Here is a 23611-nt window from a genome sequence, read left to right on the forward strand (position 1 = left end):
ATATCTTAAATCTTTTATAACAATATGGTACTCTGTGCAGCCAAGAACACTGCAAAAACAATAGCAATAACAATGACTATCACAATTGTATCCACCATCTTTTGCCAATACTGATCCGTCTATTTTTAATTCATGTGATAGGTGTTTCCTCATATCAACCCAACCAACTCTCCCATTCTTTTGTTTGTTTGTTTTTTCAGAAGTAGATAAAACATGCTTCAGTTCTTCCAGGTTGATCTTCCTGGAAAAACCCATTCATCTCTCCAAATATCCATTTATCCTTCTTGCCAGTATTTGCCAAGCACCTACCATATGCATCATGCTGTGGATTGAATATTTGTGGCCTCCCTCCAAATTCATATGTTGAAATTCTAATCCCCAATGTGATGGTATTTGGAGGTGCGGCCTTTGAGAGGTAATTAGATCATGAAGGTGGGCCTCTCATAATAGGATTAGTGCCATTGTAAGAAGAGACATGAGGGAGATGATCTCTCTCTCCACCATGTGAGGATACAGCAAGAAGGCATCCCTCTGAAAACCAGGAAGAGGGCCTGCACCAAGAATCAAATCAGCTTAAACTTCAACAAAGCCATCAGAGTGGGGCTTCCTGGAGCCATAGGAGAATGATCCCCACTCTGAAGGGCTGTGGGGATAAGATCACTGCACTAGAAGATCCAGAAGGTGGAACTTCTGCTCTAGTGCATTTGTGAGGCAGGATCTCCACTCCAGTGGGTCTGGATGGCTGGACCACTTCCCCAGTGGGTATAGAAGGCAGAATATTGAGCCAAAGAGGATTATTTTCAAGCCTTAAGATCTCATGAAGTTTGCCATGCCATGCTAGGTGCTAGCCTTGCTTGGGTATTGTCATCCCTTCCCTCTTTCCTATCCTATACCTGTCCTACCATTGTATTTTGGAAGTATATAACTTGTTTGGTTTCATAGGTTTACAGTTGGAGAGAATTTTGCCTCAGGATGAATTATATCTTGAGTCTCACCTGTATCTGATTTGAGATTTGTATGTGATTTGAGGCTTTAGACTTTAGCATTGATGTCGGAACAAGTCAAGACTTTGGGGCTATTGGAATAGAGTGAGTATATTTTACAAGAAAGAAGGACATGAATTTTGAGGGGCTGGGGGCAGAATGTTATGAACTACATATTTGTGCCCCTCAAATTGATAGCCTGAAGTCCTAATCCCGAAAGCAATGATATTTAGTGGTTCAGCCTTTGGGAGGCAATTCAGTCATGCGTGCGGTGCCCTCATGATGGGATTGGTACCCTTATGAGAAGAGAAGTGAGAGAGACGATCTCTCTCTCCACCATGTGAGGATACAGCAAGAAGCCATCCAGCAACAAGATATGAAGAAGGCCCATATCAGGAATTGAGTTGCCTGGCACCTTGATATTGGACTTTCCAGCCTCCAAAACTGTGAGAAATAAATGTTATTTAAGCCACCCAGTCTATGATATTTGTAATAGCAGCTCAAATTGACTGTGACACATTGCTTTTTAAGCTAGGATCTATAGAGGATCAAAAGAAATGTTATACAGAATTACTTTTCTCCAGAAGAGTAAAATATAGTTGAACATACACACAAAATAACAGAGATGCAAGCAGTACATGTAATCTGGGCAACAGCAGTTACTTATTTTTTTTTTTTTTCAGTAAGATTTTGATTTGGGTAGTTTGTAATTCAGCTGTCATTGATTTTTTTCAAAGGCAGCCTTAGAAAAATTTCCACTAAAATTTCTATATCAGCCTCTTTGTTAATAAAGAATCTTAATTTTAACTAATGCTGAATATGTTAGATATAAAAATGCCTTTCGGCGTGGTATTTTTAAGAATAATCTCATCCATGCTGAAAATGGAACCTTATTTATAGAGTCCCTTTAAATGCTATTGTTCTCTCAGGCTTTCTAATAGGGCCTTAATAACCTATAACATCATCTTCAATGAGTCAGATCTTTCCCAGGGTCTCTGTGTTAGTGTGGCTGAAGATTAGCCTGCAACTGCAGAGCTCTGTTGTCTTTCCCAGTGTCTTTCAACCCTGAAACTTGGTATCATGCTTGAGTTTCTCATTTAGCTAATTGGTACTTAGGTCTTATGAATTGAATTGTCCTCTCTTAGTCAGATAATTGAAGCAGTAGACTCCACTCTTTGCTCCTCTTCATTCAAGCATCCCCTCTACACTCTAAATTACATATAAAATAACTCAATTTTTTTCTGTCAAGAATTGGAAATGTGATGTGTCTTGCAGTTACTTAACCCTCCCCTGTGATTTAATTCTGCCATCCTCTTCCACTGGTGCCTTAGATGACCTAAGGACTAATTATCAAAAAAGTGCTGACAGTGTAGCTCTGAATCTGGAGAGACAAAGTTGTAAATTAAGCTTGGGAAAATGACATTTGACCTTATTATTTATTTATTTATTTTTAGCTTTGGACTATAACATTAAGGTTAGGAGTATGGATTTTGTAGTTACGAAGCTCAGGGTTCAAAACCTAACTCTGCTCTTTAACCTTAATTTATCTTCTGTAAAGGAAGGATGATAATAGTAGTTTCATGATAAATGAGATATGGATATAAAGTGCTTGGTAAATGCAGCACATAGCAAGTGCTCCATAAATATTGGTAATAATAATAATAAGCCATGTCCGTTTAAAAACACCATATATCAGTGTCCATGTTAACATATATGTCCATATCCATATATATCTATATGTATCCACATATATCTATGTGCCCATATCCATATCCAAGTCCACACCATATATCCACATACATGATATGCCGCTTTAGTTAGTGCCATATATCCTCATCTTGATTTTCATGTTTTAAAACATGGGTTGGCAAACATTTTCTGTAAAGAGCCAGGTAGCAAATATTTTAGGTTTTGTAGGACACAACGTCTTTGTGGCACCTACTCAATTCTGTTGTTGTATTTTGAAAGCAGCCGTGAATAATATGTAAACAATGAGCATAATTACTTTCCAATGAAACTTTATTTACAAAAAGAGTTGGCAGGCTGGATTTGGCCAGTGAGCCATGGTTTGCTGACCCTGCTCTAAATCACTGGAAGACTTTCACAAAAATCTCCAATCCATATATTTCAACGTAATGGTCATAATCCAACTAGTAAAGTGACCTATGCTTGTCCATGATAAAGTTTTACTAGAGAAATTAAGAGATGTGAGAACATTATAATTTATTTTCAAAATGTAAAGATTAATTTAAAGAGATTTCCTTTATTCTGACTTTCTCTCTTTTCTTTTGTGCTAAAACATTTACTTGAGGAATTTGTGCTGATATTGATGCAGTTTTTGAAATGATTTTACTTAGTCACATGGAAATCTGGCTCTATCCACTAATATCACCACTCCTGGCCAAACAACAGAAAATGTATGGCCAAAAAAGGTAGTCCAAAATTATAATTTTAATTTCTCATAGAAAATACTTCATTATTAGATTATAGAATTGTCTTTTTACATTGCCTAGGACCTTTAAGAACATTTAGTTCAACCTTTAACCTATGCATAAATTGCCACTGTCTTACCCCATGTATACTAACAAACAAGATACCCTTTTGAATACTTTTAATCTCACTACTTGAATGACAGCCTGTTTGATTAAAGAATGTTCTTTTTTATATAAAGGTAAAAATCTACCTTCTTGTCATTTACAGAATATAATTGGCTCTTGGTCTCTCTTCCAGGATTATAGATAAACAATTGAAAGCCTTATTCATATAACATCCTTTTGATATTTGATAACAGCTTTTATCTACAAACCAAAATAAAACGAAACAAAAAACCCTCTTCCAGTTACCAAGATAAAATTTTCCCCAGTTCCTTTAATCTGTCTTTCAACCTCCAATACCTAGCTCTCATCCTCACTCCTAACTGATGACTTTGCTTTGTAAGTCACTGAGAAAATACAAAGAATCAGTGAGAAATATCACAACTTCTGCCAATCACATATACATACTTATCAGCATTTGTAACTCTATATTCATCACATTGAAAATTTTAACATTTTATTAGAGATGATAAATTAAGGTTGTTTTAAAAGAAGAGATATACCATATTCATAGACTGATGAGTTAACATTAAAAACGTGCCAGTTATATTTAATCTATAAATTCCTGTGTTTTGCTGTTGTTGTTAATATTTTTTTGTTGGGGTAATAGCTAAGTCAACTTAAAAAACAAAAAGCAGTGAGTAATTGCCTTATCATACTGAAGGTATCCTATAAAGTCATTTTAATGAAAAACTACAGCCAACGTTACAGGGACAGAGAATTATTATAATGGAAGAGAATCATTTTCTTATAAGATATCACTATATATTAATATATCAATAGAAAAAAATTAGATAATGTTGGGGATGGAGAAAAATATGTTAATCCTTCACCTCATGCTATATACAAAGATCTTGATGGATTAAATGCATAAATATGATATAATATATGAAAGTGTGAAGCTAATAGAAAAATCATAGCAAAGCATACTTGTGATCTAAGGATAAAAAACACAAACTAAGGTAAGAAATTAATGGTCAGTGTACATCAAAATTGAGGACATTTGTTCAACAAAAGGAGATCTAAGCAAAATTAACATATAGATGACAGACTCAGAAGAATTATTTAAAATATCTAAGACAAACAAAGAATTAATATCTATAATATACAAACATCATCGAATTCTCAATTAAAATAATAAAATCAAAAACAGAGACATAGACAAATGTATTAAAAGAAAATGTTCAAAAAGAGAAATCTGAATAATTAATACTGTGTACAAATAGTTGTTCAAATCCACTGGTGACCAGATAAATTCAAATTAAAAAAAAAAGATATACTGCCTTATACCCATAAGCTTGGCAATAATTACAAAGTTGTCATAATACTAAGTGTTGGTGAAGATATTAGAGAATACAATATATGGCACTTATATAAATTTAAAATCCCAAGATAATTCTACATGCATTATATGAATTTATTCATATTCATGAATGTATATTAAACCCATTAGAGTGGGTGATGTGAGGCAGGGGAAGACAAGGGCATTGAAAATATAGGAAGAAAGGGAAAACTAAAATAAAAGGGCCAAGCATAGACCAATAACAGTGTGAGTGGTATTATCTCAATATCGTGCCCTGGAGTTCAAAAAATTAATTAATAATAATAGTAGCAATAATAATAACAGAATGAAAGTAGATTTCAATTATACTATAAATTTTCCAAGAATATTTAATTATAAAATCCATGTGAAATTAGCTTTTAATAAAGAAAGCATGTGCCAACAATGGAGGGAAAAAAGTCTAAACTACTTTCTAACCAGGAAGAAACAGATTTATTTAGAATGCTAAAATATATTTTATAGGACCAACGTATCCCATTAAAAATTTGCTATAGAGTAGTTTGAGGGAAAAAAAATGTACTTTCAATATATTTTAGTTTTCTAATTGACGCAGTCATCTGAGAGCCCAAGCTCTGTCATTGGAAAGTAAATATTGCTGATAGATAAATATCACTAGCAAGAAATACTGCAATATAATCAATCACAAATTATAGAAAAGATGTGGTCCTTGATTTCAAGGAAGGAATGATTTTAGAAACAACATAGGGTTGGAGATAGACAATAAAGAAGTTAGGGATAAGGAGGCATGAGATTTGAGTTGACTAAAAGTGACTAAAAGTGTGTAAGAAGGTTAGCTTCTATGTTTCAAGATTTGCAATAATTAAGAGAGAATGGCTATGAGGAAAGAAAAGGAAGTCGTGCACTAAAAATAAGGTTACCTTGGCTTACGGAGTTTGAAATTTGAACTGGCAGCAACAGAAACACAGCAAGCAAACTTCTGTACACAATTTTCCGTCTTTCATGTTTTTGCCTGTAACTTAGTATAGTGCTGTTGAGGCTCAGAAAACAAAACCCCAAAGTGAAAGCCTAAGAAGCAGCCTTTGAAACAAAGTCTCTCTCTAACCCTCTCCTGGCACCTTTGTTCTTGCTCCTCATTCTCCCCTAGGCACGACATGGAAACTGGAGTCCCTCTTCCCCAAGATGGGTCACAGAAAACAGAAACCCTTTTCCCCAAGGCAGCCATGAAGCCTAAGATTAGTACTTTAAACCTGACCCCTGCTTTTCTAACTGGCCGTAAAAAAATTAAGACCCTCATCCAGTGAGGCCCTATCCCAAATGCAGGCGGAAGGAACGCTACACAGACAGGTCAAGAAGAATCGAACATATAGGCCTTGCTGAGTTTCTCCATGCAGTCTATTAGCGTTAGATCATACTCTTTTTGTCCAATCGTATTTCTACATGGCTATCTATACTTATTGAATCTAAACATAAAAATGGACAGTTTTCCCATATTTTGGGGTCATTATTCTGAAGACCCCCGTGTCATGTGAAACTATGATCAAACAAACTTGTTATGCTTTTTTCTTGTTGACCTTTCTCTGTTATAGGGGTGCTGGCCATGACCCTTACGGTGGGAGAAAATGGATCATTCATTTTCCTCCCCTATAGTTCAGGCAGTGAGGACGGGATGGCTGAGACTGATTCACTCTGGGGCCTACAGATGACGTCCTGGGACAGCTGACAAAAAGCCAGCAAAGAAAGGTAATAATCTTTACCAAGGTCAATTCTCCTGGATCTCTGCCTGTAGTGCTTGGTCAAGAAAGAAAGGTAAAAACTTCTCTTTAGCCTTTCCTTTCCAAACTCAGGCTAACCAGAGAAAAGTATATGTTTGCATGGGGACTCTAGTGTAAATTTCGTTTGGGGGTACTAATGGCTATTGATCCTTTTCTCTCCCATGGACAGCTTTTGTTTTCTTGTTTGCCTTGCTTTTCATCCTGAGGACCAAACTTGGCTTGCTGCCTGTCCAGGGCATGCAGGACATCAGGTCTGCGTGTGCGGGCAGCCAACCAAAAGGTTGGGGGCCCTCATTAAAAGAATATGGCTGGACAGAAATGTGGGTCGGACCCCATTTGCAGGTAGCGTACCTACTGTTACCAGCTTTCAAGAAGCTGTCTAAGTCTCCTTTTTCTTTTAGCTGTCTTTGGGGGTAGTTTTGGATCTTGTGAGGACTGCTTCTTTGCACCTTTTTGGGGACTCCTTGTGTGTCCTTTTTAACTCATAAAAGCTTTTTCGTTTTAGTTCTGAGTCACTTGGTAGATACTTCTGGTTTAAAGGAAAAAAAATCAAATAAAAAAAGCTAGGATTATTTGCTGTTTGTTCCAGCTAAAATCTGATGAGGGCTTTGAAAGTATTTTTTTAAAAGGGTCTTATGGTCAGAATTTGGCTTAATTCAAAATTGATATTCAAACTATATATGTGTGTGTGTGTGTGTGTGTGTGTGTATCTTAAAGCCTCTCTGTTTCTGTTAGATTTTGTTTCTCATCATAGGAATTTTCAGTTGACTGAACATCTTTTTCTCAAACCCCTACTAACTAGAACTTAATTAACCTTTTTTGGGAAACTCCCCAAACTTATTACTCTAGGACTCATTCTTCCATTTGCTTTTGCCCTTCCTACATTTTGCCACATTTGTCAGCCCATATTTCCTCCATTTGTGGGTCAATAATGAAAAATCAATAAAAGGAAATATCAGAGTTTTGGCTACTACACAAATGGTTGTAGGGGAGAATTCTAGTGACCCTGAGGCCCCTTGAGAAATACAGAAAAAAGTGTCACAGACCCCCTTTTGGGGGCCTCTGTCTTCCTCATGAAGCCACAGGAGTTGTGGGCAGGTTCCCCTCGGGTCTATCGGGTCTAAAACTCTGCTGTCTTTTACACTGAGAACCCTGAGCTCTTTGGCTCCTGAGGGTGACCCTTTACAGTACAAATACAATATAAACCCTTTACGATATAAAATTACTTTATATTATAAGAGAACACTTGATCTTTGGGTATGTGGGGACACACACATCACTGGGAAGAGCTGTAATTTTAAAGATAATTGACTGCTGTTGCAATGAATGATTATTATGACAGGAAGCAAACTCTAGCTTTCCATCCTCTCCGTTACTTTGCTTGTTTAGATAAGAAAAGCCTAGATATCTGACGGAGTCAAACAAAAATTGGCAGTAGATGGCAATTTAGTACAAGAAAAATAATTGGCTAAGTTGGTCAAAGGGATCTCAGAGCCAAAGCTACACCTTGACAATGGATGTGGTTTGGGCACTTGGAGGCTGTTGGGACACTCAGCACTGAGAGGGCAGGCTAGTCACAGAGTGGGCTGGCTGGCACTGGCTGGCCCACCAGCCTCGGGAGGAGGGTGTTCTTACAATGAGGTACACTGTGGAAGAGTCGCACAGCCCAGCACCATGGCGTTTCCCTCTTGGGCTTTTGCCTCGGCTCTGGGAGACCTGGGATTCAACATGAAAATGGGATCCTTGATTTTTGGAGATCTAGATGCTCTCTGCCTTCCAGCTATGCCTACCTTTTACATGTTTAATATTAGGTCTCAGAAGTTACAAATTATTTGCTGCTCCTGTTCATTTGGGGCTTTGCTCTGAACTCAGTAATCCAGCAGGAGCTAAGTTGAGAAGCCACCTATCTAATTATATTGCTCTATAACATATGGCTATCTGGCATTCAGCTGGTTATTTTGAACGGGTTTTTGAGTTTTTTCCTAAACTCATCTCTATGTTTCCTTGTAAAATCAATTAGTAAATTCCTATTATTTTATGTTGTCTGGGGATCTATTTTTGAAACTTCCTCTGTGTCACATCTAACTGAAACACCTGAAACTAATTCTCCCCCTGCTTCTCTCAGGGCTCTCCTAGAGAGTGGCTATCATGATAAACCTGTCAGGCCAGGGCCAGAGTTTTATAGCTGCTTTCCAGGGAAAAACCTCAAGACTGAAATTAGTGAAAAATGCAACAAATCCAGGTTTAACAAAAATGGATATTTTTGTCCATGCAGGTGAGCTTTAGAAACATTTGGACCTAAAATTTAGTACACGGCCTCCACAAAATTGATTTCGGATAATAGGCAATATGCCCTTAGCTTTTTCTTAGATATAAAAGAAAATAGAACCTAACTCAGATGTCTATTAGTGTAGGTGATCTAAGATAATCTTTGGTAAATAAAGCTAGTTTAAAACGATTGGTAAAAAAAACAACAACAACAACAACAAAACGATTGGTAAAATAAAATAGAAATCTTTTCAGAATTGTCAGCCTACATTTTTGTCTGAGTTTTCTGGAGAGACAGGTTTATGCTATCTCTGCAGATGCTTTAAGATCAAAACTATAAATACAACCTAAGAGCAGAATGCAGAGTATTAATAAAAATGAATTGCTTAGTCACTTAATATATATCAGTCATAAAAATAAAAGTAAAAAAAAAAGTTTAACTTTTAACTCTTTTTATTTTTGTGAAATTTTTGATATTTGTCTAATTTATTGGTGAGCTGAAGCTATGGAAGCCAACGGTTGGCACCCCTGAAGCCTAGCACACTTCTTGCTGTGAGCTTGTGTCATTAGTTTTAAGCCTCTGGATGCTGGGATCTGGACAGGTGGCCACGGTGAAGATTGGAGACATATGTGTATCCACAGCTGCTGGGCAGGCAGCCATAGGACAGGCCTAAGGCCAGTACAGCACAATCCTGTATCCAGTGCCTCAGATGTCTTGGTTAGAACAAGGCTGGCTGATGCAGGTTTGTTTGGTTTTCCTTTATCAAAAATAATTTAAATGGCTAGCTTTGTTTTCCATGAACAATTCAAATATAATTGTTATCAACAAGTAAATTAGGTGAATGTGTATGAGATAAACATTTATTAAATAAACCTATCATAGTTTCAAACATCTTTTTTTCAATAATTTAAAATCTTAGTCACGTTAGGTTAAATTAAGTAATGGGTAATCATAAGATATCTCGGTCATTTCTAAGTTAGTTAAAATACTGAAATATTAATGATTAAACATAAGTTTAAGTTTATATACTTTGACATCTTTTAATATGGTATGAAAAAACTAAATATATTTTGGTCTGTTAATAAACATGAAAATTGTATTTTGTACACATATTTCTAGAAACCACAAAATGTTAGTCTACAGAAGGTTGGTTCAAAATTGCTAACGATTGAAATTCTAATTGAATATATCTAGTTATAACTACTAAAAATAAGGGGAAAAATTCTATATATAAGATAATATAAGAAAAGCAAAATATGTTTTTGGTGAAAAAATTCATGAAAACAAAAATATATATTTTTGTTAAAAATAATTTATATAGTTTAGAGGATATTTATTTTTAATTTATCAATATTTTTAAATACAGGGTCTAACTCTGTCACCCAGACCGGAGTGCAGTGACCCAGTCATTATACCCTGGAACTCACTACAACCTGGAACTCCTAGGCTCAAGCAGTGCTCCCACTTCAGTCTCCCAAGTATCTGGACTGCAGGCATGCACCACCATGCTCAGCTAATTTTTTCTTATTATTATCTTTTGTAGATATAAGTTTTCACTATGTTTCCTGGGCTGGTCTTGAACTCATGGGCTCAAGTGATACTCCCGCCTCAGTTTCCCAAAGGGCTGAGATTACAGGGATTTGACACCATGCTCAGCCTCATTGAGAAGATATTTAAAAATTGATTTAAAATAAATGGGTGAAAGAATGGTATAGATAAAAATAAAAAATATGGAAAGTTGGTAAAAGAAAAGAGAGTAAAAGGATCTTGTGTGGTTAAACTGCCTAAGATGAAATAAATTTATTATAAGTGTTTTAAAATTGAAACTTAATGTAAAAAGTATACTGATATGAACAAGAAAACCTACCTAAAGTTCGACTTCTCTTTTAAACCTTTTGAGTTAACTGAAAAACTAAATAAATAAATAAATAAACATTTAGTAGGTTATTAGAGATCTACCATTGAAAAATGTACGAAGATTCTTCAAAACTGAATTTAATCTCACCCTTAAAAAATAAGTAATTCCTATATTTTAGGAATATTCCAGAGAATACAAAAATATAATACTCCACAATTTCTTTTATGATGTGAGATTAACCTTAGTACCAACAGTCAAAAAAAAAAACATAAAAATAAATTACAAATCAGTAAGACAGTCTCACTTTTGAATAAAATGTAAAAATTTTCTTATGTAGAATAGTAAGAAATTGCTTATAATCACTTCTTGCAACTGGTAAGTATTCGATAAATATTAGTTTTTATTTACAAAGAGTTCTTAAAATGTAAGAAGGAAAATATAATTACCCTTTGGGAAAAAAAAATGAGCAACACATATTGACAGACAATACACAGATACATTTGTTATAGTCACTCATACAAAAATAAATTTAAAATGCACTATGATCATGGAAATGAAAAATTAACAAAGTGATATATTTTCAGTAATCAGTCAAGCAAAACTAAAAGGCAGACATACCTATTGCTGAGGAGGGAAGAGCCTAGTCTTTATACATTGACGGTTAAAATATGAAATGCTAAATCCTCTTTAGAAAGATGTGTAAACACCTACTGAAACTATATATGTATACACACACACACAAACACACACACACCCCTCCTTTGATCTAGTAGATGCATTCCTAAAAATTGCTGTTATAACAATAAAAGCATCATTACCTGAGGATTTATACAGAATATGTCAATCCTTCCATTGTATAAAGTGTTAAAACAAAACAAAACAAAACAAAATATTTGAAAATCCTATCAACAGTGAATGTTAATCAATAAGGGACTGAATAACTGCTCTCGGATACATCCAAACTATGAAATGTCCAATGGTAGGTCTACTTTTGTTTCTTTGAGGAATATCCATACTGTTTTCCGTGGATGTGTGCTGATTTGCAGTCCCACCAACAGTGTGTGGGTGTTCCTTTCTCTCTGCATCCATGCCGACATCTATTCTTTCTGGGATTTTTAATAAAAACCATTCTGACTGGGGTAAGATGATATCTCATTGTGGTTAAAAAAAAAAAATGGAGGGGAGAGAGAGAGAGAAACAAATTTGTGCCCCATGCTCATTTTGTATTAAGTCTTTTGATTAAATAGATGACTATTATTTCATAATGATCTGTGATCCTATTTTTGATCAAATTTTTTTTTTTTTTTTTGAGAAAGGGTCTTACTCTGTTGCCTGGGCGTGAGTGCTGTGGCGTCAGCCTAGCTCACAGCAACCTCAAACTCCTGGGCTCAAGCGATCCTTCTGCCTCAGCCTCCCGAGTAGCTGGGACTACAGGCATGTGCCACCATGTCTGGCTAATTTTTTCTATATAGTTTTAGTTGTCTGATTAATTTCTTTCTATTTTTAGTAGAGACAGGGTCTCGCTCTTGCTCAGGCTGGTCTCGAACTCCTGAGCTCAAACAATCCGCCCGCCTCAGCCTCCCAGCGTGCTAGGATTACAGGTGTGAGCCACCGTGCCCGGCCTGATCAAGTGTTTTGAACTTATTTTTAACGAACTTCTCAAAATAAAATTTCGCATTCTAAATTCAGTCTTTTTTATCTGTAACTAACTTTTGGATAATTCAGAAAGGCCTCTGGAAGTGAAAAAAAAGAAGGAAAGAAGGAGATATTTATTAGGTATTTTTTTGTATGTTAAAATTATACAGAATCATGGTCAAATAAGAAATGGTGTTTAAACTTTGAGCTATATTTGTATAGATATGTTTTTAATATGTGTTCCCAAACTGTGTTAGAATCCTAAAACTCTGATATGTCTTAGGATATATCACAAGTCATAATTCTGGCTATTCTGTTAATCTGTTATAGGACACAGAAAGTAACCAATTTCTATGTCAATTGCATTTTTTAACCTTGATTATTTTAAGCCTTGTAGTCCACAGTTAATTGACTTATTCTTATACGTCTAAAAGATCTTTTCAAGCAACTGAAATACTAAAGTGTTGTGTCTTCAAGGATGTCTATAAAAAATAAAACAAAGACTCTGACCAATATTTTAAATCACCAACCTCTGTTGATGATTTTGAGATTATTCAATTCGACTGGTAAGAATTTCAGAAACTCTAATGAAAAAACTGGACTCATAAATCTGCTAACCTAACATCAAGTAGAACAAGGATTAATTACATGGGAGTGAACTAATGAAGGATTATGATATTTTATGACTTTTTTGTTTAAAACATTTGATTCCTTTTATGTTTTGTTTTTCAGAATTAAGGTAACTTTTTTTTTCTTTTACAGTATCTGCAGCTTGCAACAACTAGGTAATGTATACTTTTGTAAACAAAATTGAAACATTTATCCTTCTACCTTCAGAATTCAGAATATGTAAGTATTCTTGTTTTAATGCAAATATAGTTCTTTTCACAAGCTCAACAAGTCCATTAAGAATCTGTTTTCCTTTGTAACAGGACACAATGAGACACTGGTAATTTTATCAAGGCTATGACTGGAGTGTCATATTTTCACATATGACCAGACTACTTTGAGGGATTGACGTTGACTTTTATAGAGCCAATGAAAAGTTTCTTGGAAAAAATGGCCTGGTACATTGTCTACACGGTCCCCTTAAAGAGTTCCTGACCTTGTGGTAAGTAAAGAAAGTCAATCTCTGACAAACCCAGGAACCTCAGATATTTTGAGGACCTTGAGAAGAGAAGATGTCAGCTAATACATAAAGGTATTATGCACACAGCCTGAGGGCAAGTCAAATCCTTGGGTTGGCTTCCTATCCTCTAGAGGCTTTCAAATGTCTGAGAGTTTTAATGAACAGTTCCAGCAAAACCGACTTACAAAGAACCTATATGAAAAATTACTATTCTCATTGCTCTTTAGGAAAACAATCAGCTCAAGTTAATGAATTGACTTTATTTCACAAAAAATTAGTCTTACCATAAATATCTTTGGTAGAAATGGGGGATAATGAGAGAAAGCTCATGTTTCAGAACAAAACTACAGTGCACCTATTATTAGATTCTAGCTCTGCCCATTGCTTTTGAGTTTCTTTTTTTTATATTATCTGGATTAGACCCTGAATTTTTAGTCTCCTCCAATACTTGGCCATGGCTCTCCAGACTAATGTTTATAATTTTTCTCCCACCTTTCTGGCTTGAAATCTTTGAAATGAAAACTGCTCTTTTCCTGAAGCCCTACAAGCTGAATGAAGCTGAACAATATGACATAAACTTTAGGAAACCCACCACGATGGCTTATGTAAAAACAACTTGTGTGCCTATTACTCTGCAGAGTACTCAGAAAGTTCATCTGGGCTAGAATCTAATCACAAGTGCACTACAGTTTTCTTCCGAAACATAATTTTTCTCTCCTCAGAGAAACTAGGAAAGTGCCAGTCAGATTGCCTCTGTTCTTGCTCCATCTACAAATGCTTCAAGCCCAACATCCAAAAATCTTGACTGGCTGTCATCTGGACTCACGAAAACTGAATTTTATAGTTTGTTTTAACCATTAACTTTTGTTTTCCATTTGTTTCAATAGAAATCCCTCTTATTAAATATCTGCTCAGACTACAGAAGACTGACTTTGGTGGAAGTCCAATTGTGATATCACTGCCTGAAATGAGACCCTACTGTAAACTATATCACTGTATTGGCCTATTCTCAGGACCAAGAGACTAATTCACTAGCTTATGAGACAATCTACCAACCCAATTTCTGGACTATGAGACTTCTTCGGAAAGTTTCAAACCAGGGAATGCTGGGGCTCATGGAATGACAGCCCAATGTAAAAGCCTAAGAAGCAGCTGCAGAAGCAGAGTCTCTCTTTGACTTTGTCCTGCCCTCCCATCTCTTACCTCTCATTCTCACCCAAGTAAGCCATAGTAACTAGAAATTCCCAAGGCAAGTCATAGAAATCAGAACCCCTTTCTTCTAAGCTAGCCGTAAAGCCTAAAAATATTACTCTAACCTTGCCCCCTGTCTTTCTGTGTAACTTGTCATAAAAAAATGGAGAGCTTCATTCCTACCTCAGACACAGGAGAAAGGAATGCTGCACAGAAAGGCCAAGAAGTATCTGATCAGACAGACCTTGCTGAGTTCCCCACTCCGTCTATTAGCATTAGATCATACCCTTTTTGTCCAATCATATTTCTACCCGGCTATTCATACTTTACTGAACTTAAGCATAAAAATGGATAGTTTTCCTGTATCTTTGAATATTCACTCTGAAGGCTCCTGTGTTAAGTAAAACTATGGTCAAATAAATTTATTGTGCTTTTTTTCTTGTTAACCTGTCTATTGAGGTGTTACCATGACCCTTATGATAAGGAGGATAGGCATCGCCTCCTTTCTGTCCCTACAGTTCTGTGTGTCGGGCATTACATAAATTTTTACTTAATAAATAATTAAAATAATTATATTTTTTATTTAAAACTATAGGAGTAATGAGTTAAAGATTACCTGGAGGCAGTAGTGGGATGTCTAACACAGGATACCAAACTTGGATAGCCTGTTTCAGTAAATCTGAAATAGTCTTTAATCTAATATTATCTGGTTATAACTGACAGGTATGAAATGCCCTAAAATTCACATTTTCAAATGAAAGGAGGTGTCAGTTGTCTTCAACTGCTCATTATCTAAGTCCTTCGGTGACTACCGTTTGAGAATTTTTTTTTCTCTTAACTTTTCCTGGAAGTTAACTTCCAACATCACAGATAAATCAGTTTTCCTCAATGTATGTTCTTTGTTCTGCCACTTCTGTCACAATACTCACACAATGTCACCTTACCTGAAATGGATATATATATTTCTAAAATTTTTAAAATGAAATTTATGGATGTTTTCTACAGTTCCATTCCCCTTTTAATTGCATGGCAAATTCTCTCTCTCAAAAGCCCTTCAGGCAGCCTGAATATTAGCCACTAAAAATAGAATATTGGTTGTCTCAATTGTGTAAAAAGCTTATCTGATTCTAAGGGTCACTGAAGTTTTCAGTCTTCTTCCAAAAATAAAGGATGTAGCTAGTGTAAATGACTCAGTTGCATTACTGGCTTTCAAATGACAATTATATTGTGTATAGGGGGGAAACTATTTTCCTTAAGACTATTTCCTCTAGGGAGTAGTAAAATACATCAGCCGTTTATCATATAAAGGGGCGATTGACTTAGCGACAAATAGACACACTGGAAAAGAGCTATTCTGAAGTTAGGCATATAAATCTCATTAATAAAGAAAGAGAGAGAGAGAGAAAAGGATGAAGTATTTCCTCTATAGATATTTACTAGAAGGATCAGATATCATAGATATGCAGATCAGTCAATATTCTTCCATTAAATCCATCTCGTTATATAGCATAGAATCAATATGAAAGCATAAAATAAATGTATAAATCACTTAGTGTGTCTTCTGAGTGAAATTAGCTACCTGGTGAAAATTTCTTACATCATCTTTATATAATAGTGGAAACGATTTAACAAAAGAAGTAGGATGGGATGAATTCTCATTTTATAATATAATCTTGAATTATTTCCCACCCAAACCCATCCCCCCCACCTTGCATTTTTACATTTATGTTAGATTAGAAAAATTTAGGTTACAAAGTTTTAGGGAAAAAAATAATAAGTTGGGAAAATTAAAACTACTTATTATTTAGGTTCTTTCAAATCCAATTTTATACAACACAATAAGCCTATGAATATTTCTTTAAAATTACTTATGACTTCTAATTTTGTGAGTGCTTTCATGTTGATTATTTCATTTTGTCATCAAAACAATCCAGTTAGGCAAGTGTAACTCTTCCCATTCAGTTTAAAAAGATTAAATCCCAAAGAGGTTAAACATCATGCTCAATGGCACAAGGCACAATAGAAGAACATTGAAAGAAACAATTCTTTTGACTTTTAGTCTAGTACTCTTTCTTGTTTTCCAACCTAACTTTATGAGCTTGACAGTGTATAATTAGCTTTTTAAGTAGAGTCCTTCTCTCCAACCTGAGTGTTTCAAAGTTTCTCGATAATTGATTATGTTGGTTTCCAAGTGGTTCCTTGTGGGTAAATTTTAAGTTCATTCCTGATGAATGATACAAATGGACCTACATTAATTCATTGAGGAAATATATGTATCTTCACTCTTGTTCCTTTAATTAAAAGGTAGACTGCTATATTTTGGTATGTTTTAAACAAATGTCAGTCTCCAGATAATGTGATGATATATTGAGACCTTATCAATGACTTACAATATCTGTATCCTGGTTAAAATAAATAAATGAATGGTTCAGAGGCTCTGCCCTTTGGTTTTGTATGTTTACTTATTTCAGTGGATTTATCAGTTTTTAGTTGGCTAATACCAATGAAATGCATTTTCTACCTTTAAAAAAATCGTATTATCATTTCCAGAAAGAAATGCCTGGGGACTTTTAGTACTCACATAATGGCATAATTTAAAACAAATGAAATCAAATACAATTTCACTTTGGCAAGAAAAATGGACAATGTCTCTGAAGCTCTAATTCATAACAGGGACTGAGTTCTATAAAGGACTATGATATGCCTCTTATGATTCACACAAGAGGAACAACAAAAACAACAAAAAAACCACTTAGAGCCTGATCAAAGAAAATTATCTGAAGAAAATAGAATCAAAATATTTCACAAGGAGAAAGGAGCCAAACTAGGAATAGAGCTCTTCATAAATATTACAACAAGAACATAATGATACCTTTTTTTTTTTTTCTGGAAACCATTAAGGATTTTTTTAACTTAAAATAAAAAGGATGCTTTCAATATTTTCTAATAAAACACACTTACATGATCAAAAACTAACAAAAAGAAATCCTGTTTATAATCACAACCTTTGGAATGGAATACTTCGATGCAGTATGGAGGGGGATATTTCATTAAGGAAATAGGTCTCCCTGTATCACTATTATTGAAGTATCACAGTTATTCACTGAATCAAACTTTAGTTAATGTAACCTTGAATAAGACACTGAATGGAATACTACCTCCATGTAAACATACTCAAAATATATACAGGTAAACTATATAGCAATGGTGTCTCTTAATATTTTCACTTACCTTATCTAAACCTCTGTTTCTTTGTGATTAAAATAGATATGGTGAAAGTAGCACATCATTTTTGTGTTGTTACAAGAATATGTAATGCAGCATACCTATAGCACTTACATAGTATCTGTTATGACATACTTACTCAGGAAAGGGTAGTTATTCATATCATTAATTTTGAGCCCTTGTCTTTGACACCCTATTATTGACAGCCACTTGGGCCCCATGATTTGCATTCATATGTTCCTTCTCTGTACTTGTTCTGCCTCTCTACCTCCAGCAGTTACTCCTGTCTTGGGCAGGAACTTCCAGCTCTTGCTCCATTTCATGGAACCTGATAAGGTAGTTACAACCTCACTTTTTAAGATTTTTAAGAGAAGTTCCTGTTCAATATTTAAAAGAGACAAATGACTATGCTGGCCATATTTTCTTTCAGCATTTCAAAGCTGTAGTCTTTTATTAAGTCAGATCGCAGTAAAGTAACACACTTAGACTATATTATTCTATCTTTCCCCCCAAATTACTTATCTTTAACATTCACCACTGCTTCATATAGAAACAGTCATGAGAGTTCTCTTGACTGTTTAGTGTCCTATATTTACAGACACATTTAAAAATGCCTCTCAAAGCTCACAAAAAAATCAATCTTTCCTGATGAAAATAGTTTATTCCCCTCTTTGGATAGTAAGCCATTGTGGTATTCTCTTTGCCCCATATGCCAGCAAGGTCAGATTTTAGTTTTTTACTGAGCTGCTACTGACTTTCCCAGAAAGCACATAGATTACTTAATTCTTGTCTTTTATATTTTGTTAAAAAGTTTTAGTTTGATTTGACTCCAAAGTTTTCTTTACATAGGTCATAACTCTGTATGTGTCTGACTGTTCATGTATGTACACATGTATGTAAGTTTATATATCTATATTGTAGAAAACTGCAATGGGATAGAATGTCATATATTCCATCTATAGGTCTTGGCTTGTGATAAGATTCAAAAGATTAAAAGACTTTGGAGCACAAAATACCTTAGGGATTATCTTACACAGGTGTACTTTCATCTTAGGAGTGAGAATATTGTAAATATTAGTATAAATTCATTATTCTTGGTTTTGTTGGTTTTGCTCTTTCTTTTAGCCTGCATCCTTGAACAGAAAGTAATAGCCAGTGTGAATGAGAAATTCAGTGGTTTCAGTTTTTATTTCCTCTTCAATAAGAGATGAACTCTGAGCTAAGGTTAGTAATGAGCATCCCAAGATCTGTTATTTTAATCTGCCATTTCAAATTTATTTATACAGTTTACTTATTTCATCTTTAAGGCATAGAGATAGTACTTATTATAGTTTAGATTGCAATATAATGTGAACACATCAAGAAAAGTATTTGATTCATAGAACATAAATGATCAAAATTTAACACAATGAATCCCCAGTAAGGGCATAAGAGGCTCTGCAGAGGATATCTCTGAAGATCAATATTATTAAATCACACATTTTCCTATTGTTTAACTTTCCAAATCTCTAGCAGAGACCTTATTAATTTTATTTGACAACTTTTTCCCCCCACTGTTTGTTTTTTGTGCTTTCTCTACCCATTGGATGTTGATCAAAGGGTGACTTTTACCTTATATGCAGTAGCTATTCGTCCCAGAGCTACATCTGTGGCTGTCACTCAGTGGAGGCCCAACGGCCTCCTGGGCAAATATGCCAACTCCTAGATCGTTTTCCTAGAAAAAAAAATTGCCTCTCTCCTAAGAGACTACAGAAATTGGCTCAGAGCAGTGTTCTTCCTGGAGAGAAGTCCAGAGACACATAGAAAAATAGACTGCAATAGAAAAATGCAGTCAAGCACATATCCTTTCAGAATTATGTAATAAAAAATTATTCTTAACATAGATATGGAGGCTATTATGTGAAAGGAGCATTTATAGTAACATGAGAATATGAAATTTTAAACTTGTAGAATTTGAAGGAAAAATAGTAGTCATCAAGTTCACTGGTTAATAGGATTGACAAAATAAAGAAAAAAGTATTGATGTATTTGAAGAATTAGTTGAAGAAAAAAACAGAGGGATAGCTGTCTATTGGAATTATACAATACATTGAAAGTACTAACCATGAAATCAAATATTGACCTTCTAAGATGCAGGAGGAGTCCCTGTTCAGTGTAACACTGAGAGGAAACATGTACTTAAAATAAGAGATGGGATCCTTTTATAATCTACATCAGGGGTCAGTAAACTGTTTTTTGTAAAGGACCAGATAGTAAATATATTCATATTTTCAGGCCATAGGTTCTCTCTTGCAACTACTCAGCTCTGCAGTTGCAGTATGAAGGAAGCCATAGACAATACATAAATGGGTGTGGCTGTGTTCCAATAAAATTTTATTTACAAAAACAGGTAGTGAAAAAGATTTGTCCCACACATAGTTTGTTGACCCCTGATCTACAGGAAATACACAATTTTGGTTTCAGTGGCTAGCTAGCTAGACAGACAAACACATAAAGATAAATATCTGATGTAAGATTCTCAACTATTCCTTTTTGCACAGAACTGTCTTTTACACTAACTGTACGTCCTGTCTTACTTTTTTGCATTAACATATCTTTTGTTTATGAAAGAATACTGAGAGCAGATGGGAAAATTAAGATATTCTCTACATTAAAAAAAAATCTTTTCCAGGTCTATAAATCAAATACTATGAAATCAATCATTAGTGTACCCTCTCACTTTAATAAGTGCTGTAGTTCACTTACGCTGCACTCCTGGTAGAAGATTATGCAGCTGTAATTACTATTTCCAGTAATAGAGAGTTCACTACTTAACAGGGTCTCAATTCTATTTTACAGTAGCTCTCTTTGTTGAAAATTCTTCCAGAAAACCTTGGCCATTTTGATGTGAACGTTATTCTACAATATTAAGCTCATGAACTGGAGATTCTAATTCCACTTTTTAGCACTTCCAGGTAGTCAGTGAGTCACATTCTATATTCTCTTTTTCATAATGGTTAATAGCATGGGCTTTGAGGTCTATCAGAACTAAGTGTGAATTCTGACTCAGAATATTATTATACTTGTAGTCCTTGGGAAAATGACTAAATGCTAAGAATTCCAGGTTCTTTAGTGCAAAAATGCAAATATTATCACCTATAATATAGGTATTTTTGAGATTGAATTAAGAAAATGAATATGAATGGCCTGGCACATAATAGTGTTCACAAAAGGATATTGTTGATATCATATTTTTGCCAGTGGTAGTAGAAAAAGAAGACGGATCATTACCCAAAGTTATCAAAAATATAGTTCAGGTTTTATCATTCACTCAAAAATATATATTAGGCACATACTATATGTCAAGCATAATGAGGTTGAGGATGGAAGTGGATTCAGCTCCTACGGATCTTATACTCTAGCAGAGATAAAAGGTGGCATTGTCTACACTGATATCAATTCTCAAACGTGGTAGTAATTGATGAGTGTGATAAATCTCAGAAGTCTTTTGCCCATGTCTGAATACTTGATCCAGAATGATAATAGCCATCCCTGTTAGTAATTATAGAGCAAGATACTGCCCTTTCCATCATTCATTATAGGGAATCACTGGTACCAAGCCTGTCTTCTGTTTGGGGATTGTTCATAAGATTTCTTCTCTGATTTTCTAGTGATTATTCATTCTTCTTTATATTCTGGGAACGGGCTTCTATTGTATATTTAGCAGGTCCATATCACCTTTTATCAGCAGATTTCTAATTTGTGCATGTTTTAAAGGTATAAATGAAAGAAATTTTGAAATAACAATATTGAAAAGCAGTGTATAAGAAAACTGTTCAAAGACAGTTTGAAAGACAATCTGAATTGCATATCTTAATCTAGGCATGTTTGCTGTTTAGTCTAGACATTATGATTAAAGATGATTATGTCAGGGCCTTCACAAGCTCAAGATGTGTCCTTCAGTTCAGTGGGGTTTTGAGAAATCATATTCTATTCAACCCCCTCACATCTGACTACTCCACCATCTGTAGAAAGAAATCCTAGAGAGGATAAATTTGCAAACCGAAGCCAAATAAAGGTGGAAATCCAATTCCATCACCAAACTACCTAAGTCAGAATTTTAATTTTAACACTTCTAGATTACTGTCTTAGACTATACATGGACTCAATGTACTTGAGAGATTTAACACACATTTAAGGATCTAACAAATTCATCAAGTTTCTCACACTAAAATGTTTCTCTTTTGATTTGTAGGCTCAAATTAAATTTGAATATTTTTCTTCTTTGGAGTGAGTATACTTGTTACAATACACATCAGATTCAACAGGTGTGCAGACAGACACATTTTTTTTCCTACTATCTGGAAACTACACCCAATAGCTTTCTTCCTTCTTCCTTATTAACTCTGTGAATCTAACATATGCTCTGTAACATTTCAGAATAGTGACGGGAGCAGTTGGCAACATGTGACGACTGCGGAGCAGAAGAACACCTGGGAAGAGAAAGGCTGACTTTTGCGAAGACTGCACCTCCTGTTACAGACCATAAGGAAAGGAAAAAGATGGTGATTCCTTTGAGCAATAAACTGCCAGGTGACAGTCCCAGTCAGTGGCAGCCAACACCTGGGGTGATGAATTGGGCATAAAGCACACACAATTTAGGGCAAAGCAATGAAACAGAACTAAAAGAGACAGAGCGTGTTATCAAAAAGTGGAGACTTGAAGCTTTCCTGAAAGAGCTGTGAATGAGGAACTTTGTGTGACTTCCTCAGAAGTGACAGGAAATGTTCCAGTGACAATGCTGAGGAAAGGGAATTTATGAGCAGCACACTGCACACTCCTCAGAGGTGCAGGGCTCCTTACTCCCTCTGTATTGGTCAGATAGAAATCGCTATATCATGCATAAGAACAAAGCATAAAAGAGAAGAGGGAATCACTTTTACAATTGCTACTACTTCTGTTTGATGTATGGTAAGTTGGGATTTAAGTGTTCCGCAATTACCATTGCTTATGGTTCTTTTAACACAAATGTTTTTGTGAAATTAAAAAAAAATTCCCCTCTTAAATTGAGGGAGGCAGTTTAGGTGCACAAGATTAGCTATGTATGGATAATTGTTGAAGCTAGATGAAGGGGACACTGGGTTGTTATGCTATTCTCTTCCTTTTTGAAAAAGTATCCCACTCTTGAACCTTAAACAGCAGTCCAGCAGTCCAGCAAACACCCTATTTCTCTTCTCTACCTCACCATGCATTTCCTGAAAGAAACTCTCCCCACTTGTTTACCACCCCCCACCTGCATTCCCTATTCAGCCTGTCCAGTCTGGCTCTGGTTCCCACAGTTTCACGGAAACTACTGTTACCAATGTCAAAAATTATCTCCATGCTCTGAAACACAGTAGGCATTTTTGATATATCTTATTATATCTCTATGCAACTCATCATATCAATTTCTGATTATTAAAACACTTTCCTCTCTGAGCTTCACTCAGGTCTTCAACTAGTGCACTGGCAACTCTTACTCAGTCTCTTGCTCTCTTATCTTCCAAAGCCTCAGACATTGGTCAAGGACCCTCTTCTTTCTGTCTTACTCTACCTCCTTAGGGCAGACTTACTGTGATTCCAAGTCTTATTTTTCATCCTGGCCTCTTCCTTGAGAAAAAGCCTCATATAGTC

The 23611-nt window shown here is 35.2% G+C and overlaps 1 protein-coding gene across 1 annotated transcript in view; it reads right to left on the reverse strand.

The window, feature by feature from the left end:
• NEGR1 (neuronal growth regulator 1) overlaps positions 1 to 23611 on the reverse strand; it is a 1084106-nt gene that overhangs the window by 394227 nt on the left and 666268 nt on the right. Inside the window, exon 5 of the mRNA XM_012639937.1 lies at positions 10355 to 10379. Coding sequence (XP_012495391.1) covers positions 10355 to 10379 — 25 coding nt within the window. The remainder of the gene's footprint in view (positions 1 to 10354; positions 10380 to 23611) is intronic.

The sequence above is a fragment of the Propithecus coquereli genome, unplaced genomic scaffold (genome assembly GCF_000956105.1).
Source record: "Propithecus coquereli isolate 6110/MARCELLA unplaced genomic scaffold, Pcoq_1.0 Scaffold144, whole genome shotgun sequence".
NCBI classification, from domain to species: Eukaryota; Metazoa; Chordata; class Mammalia; order Primates; family Indriidae; genus Propithecus; species Propithecus coquereli.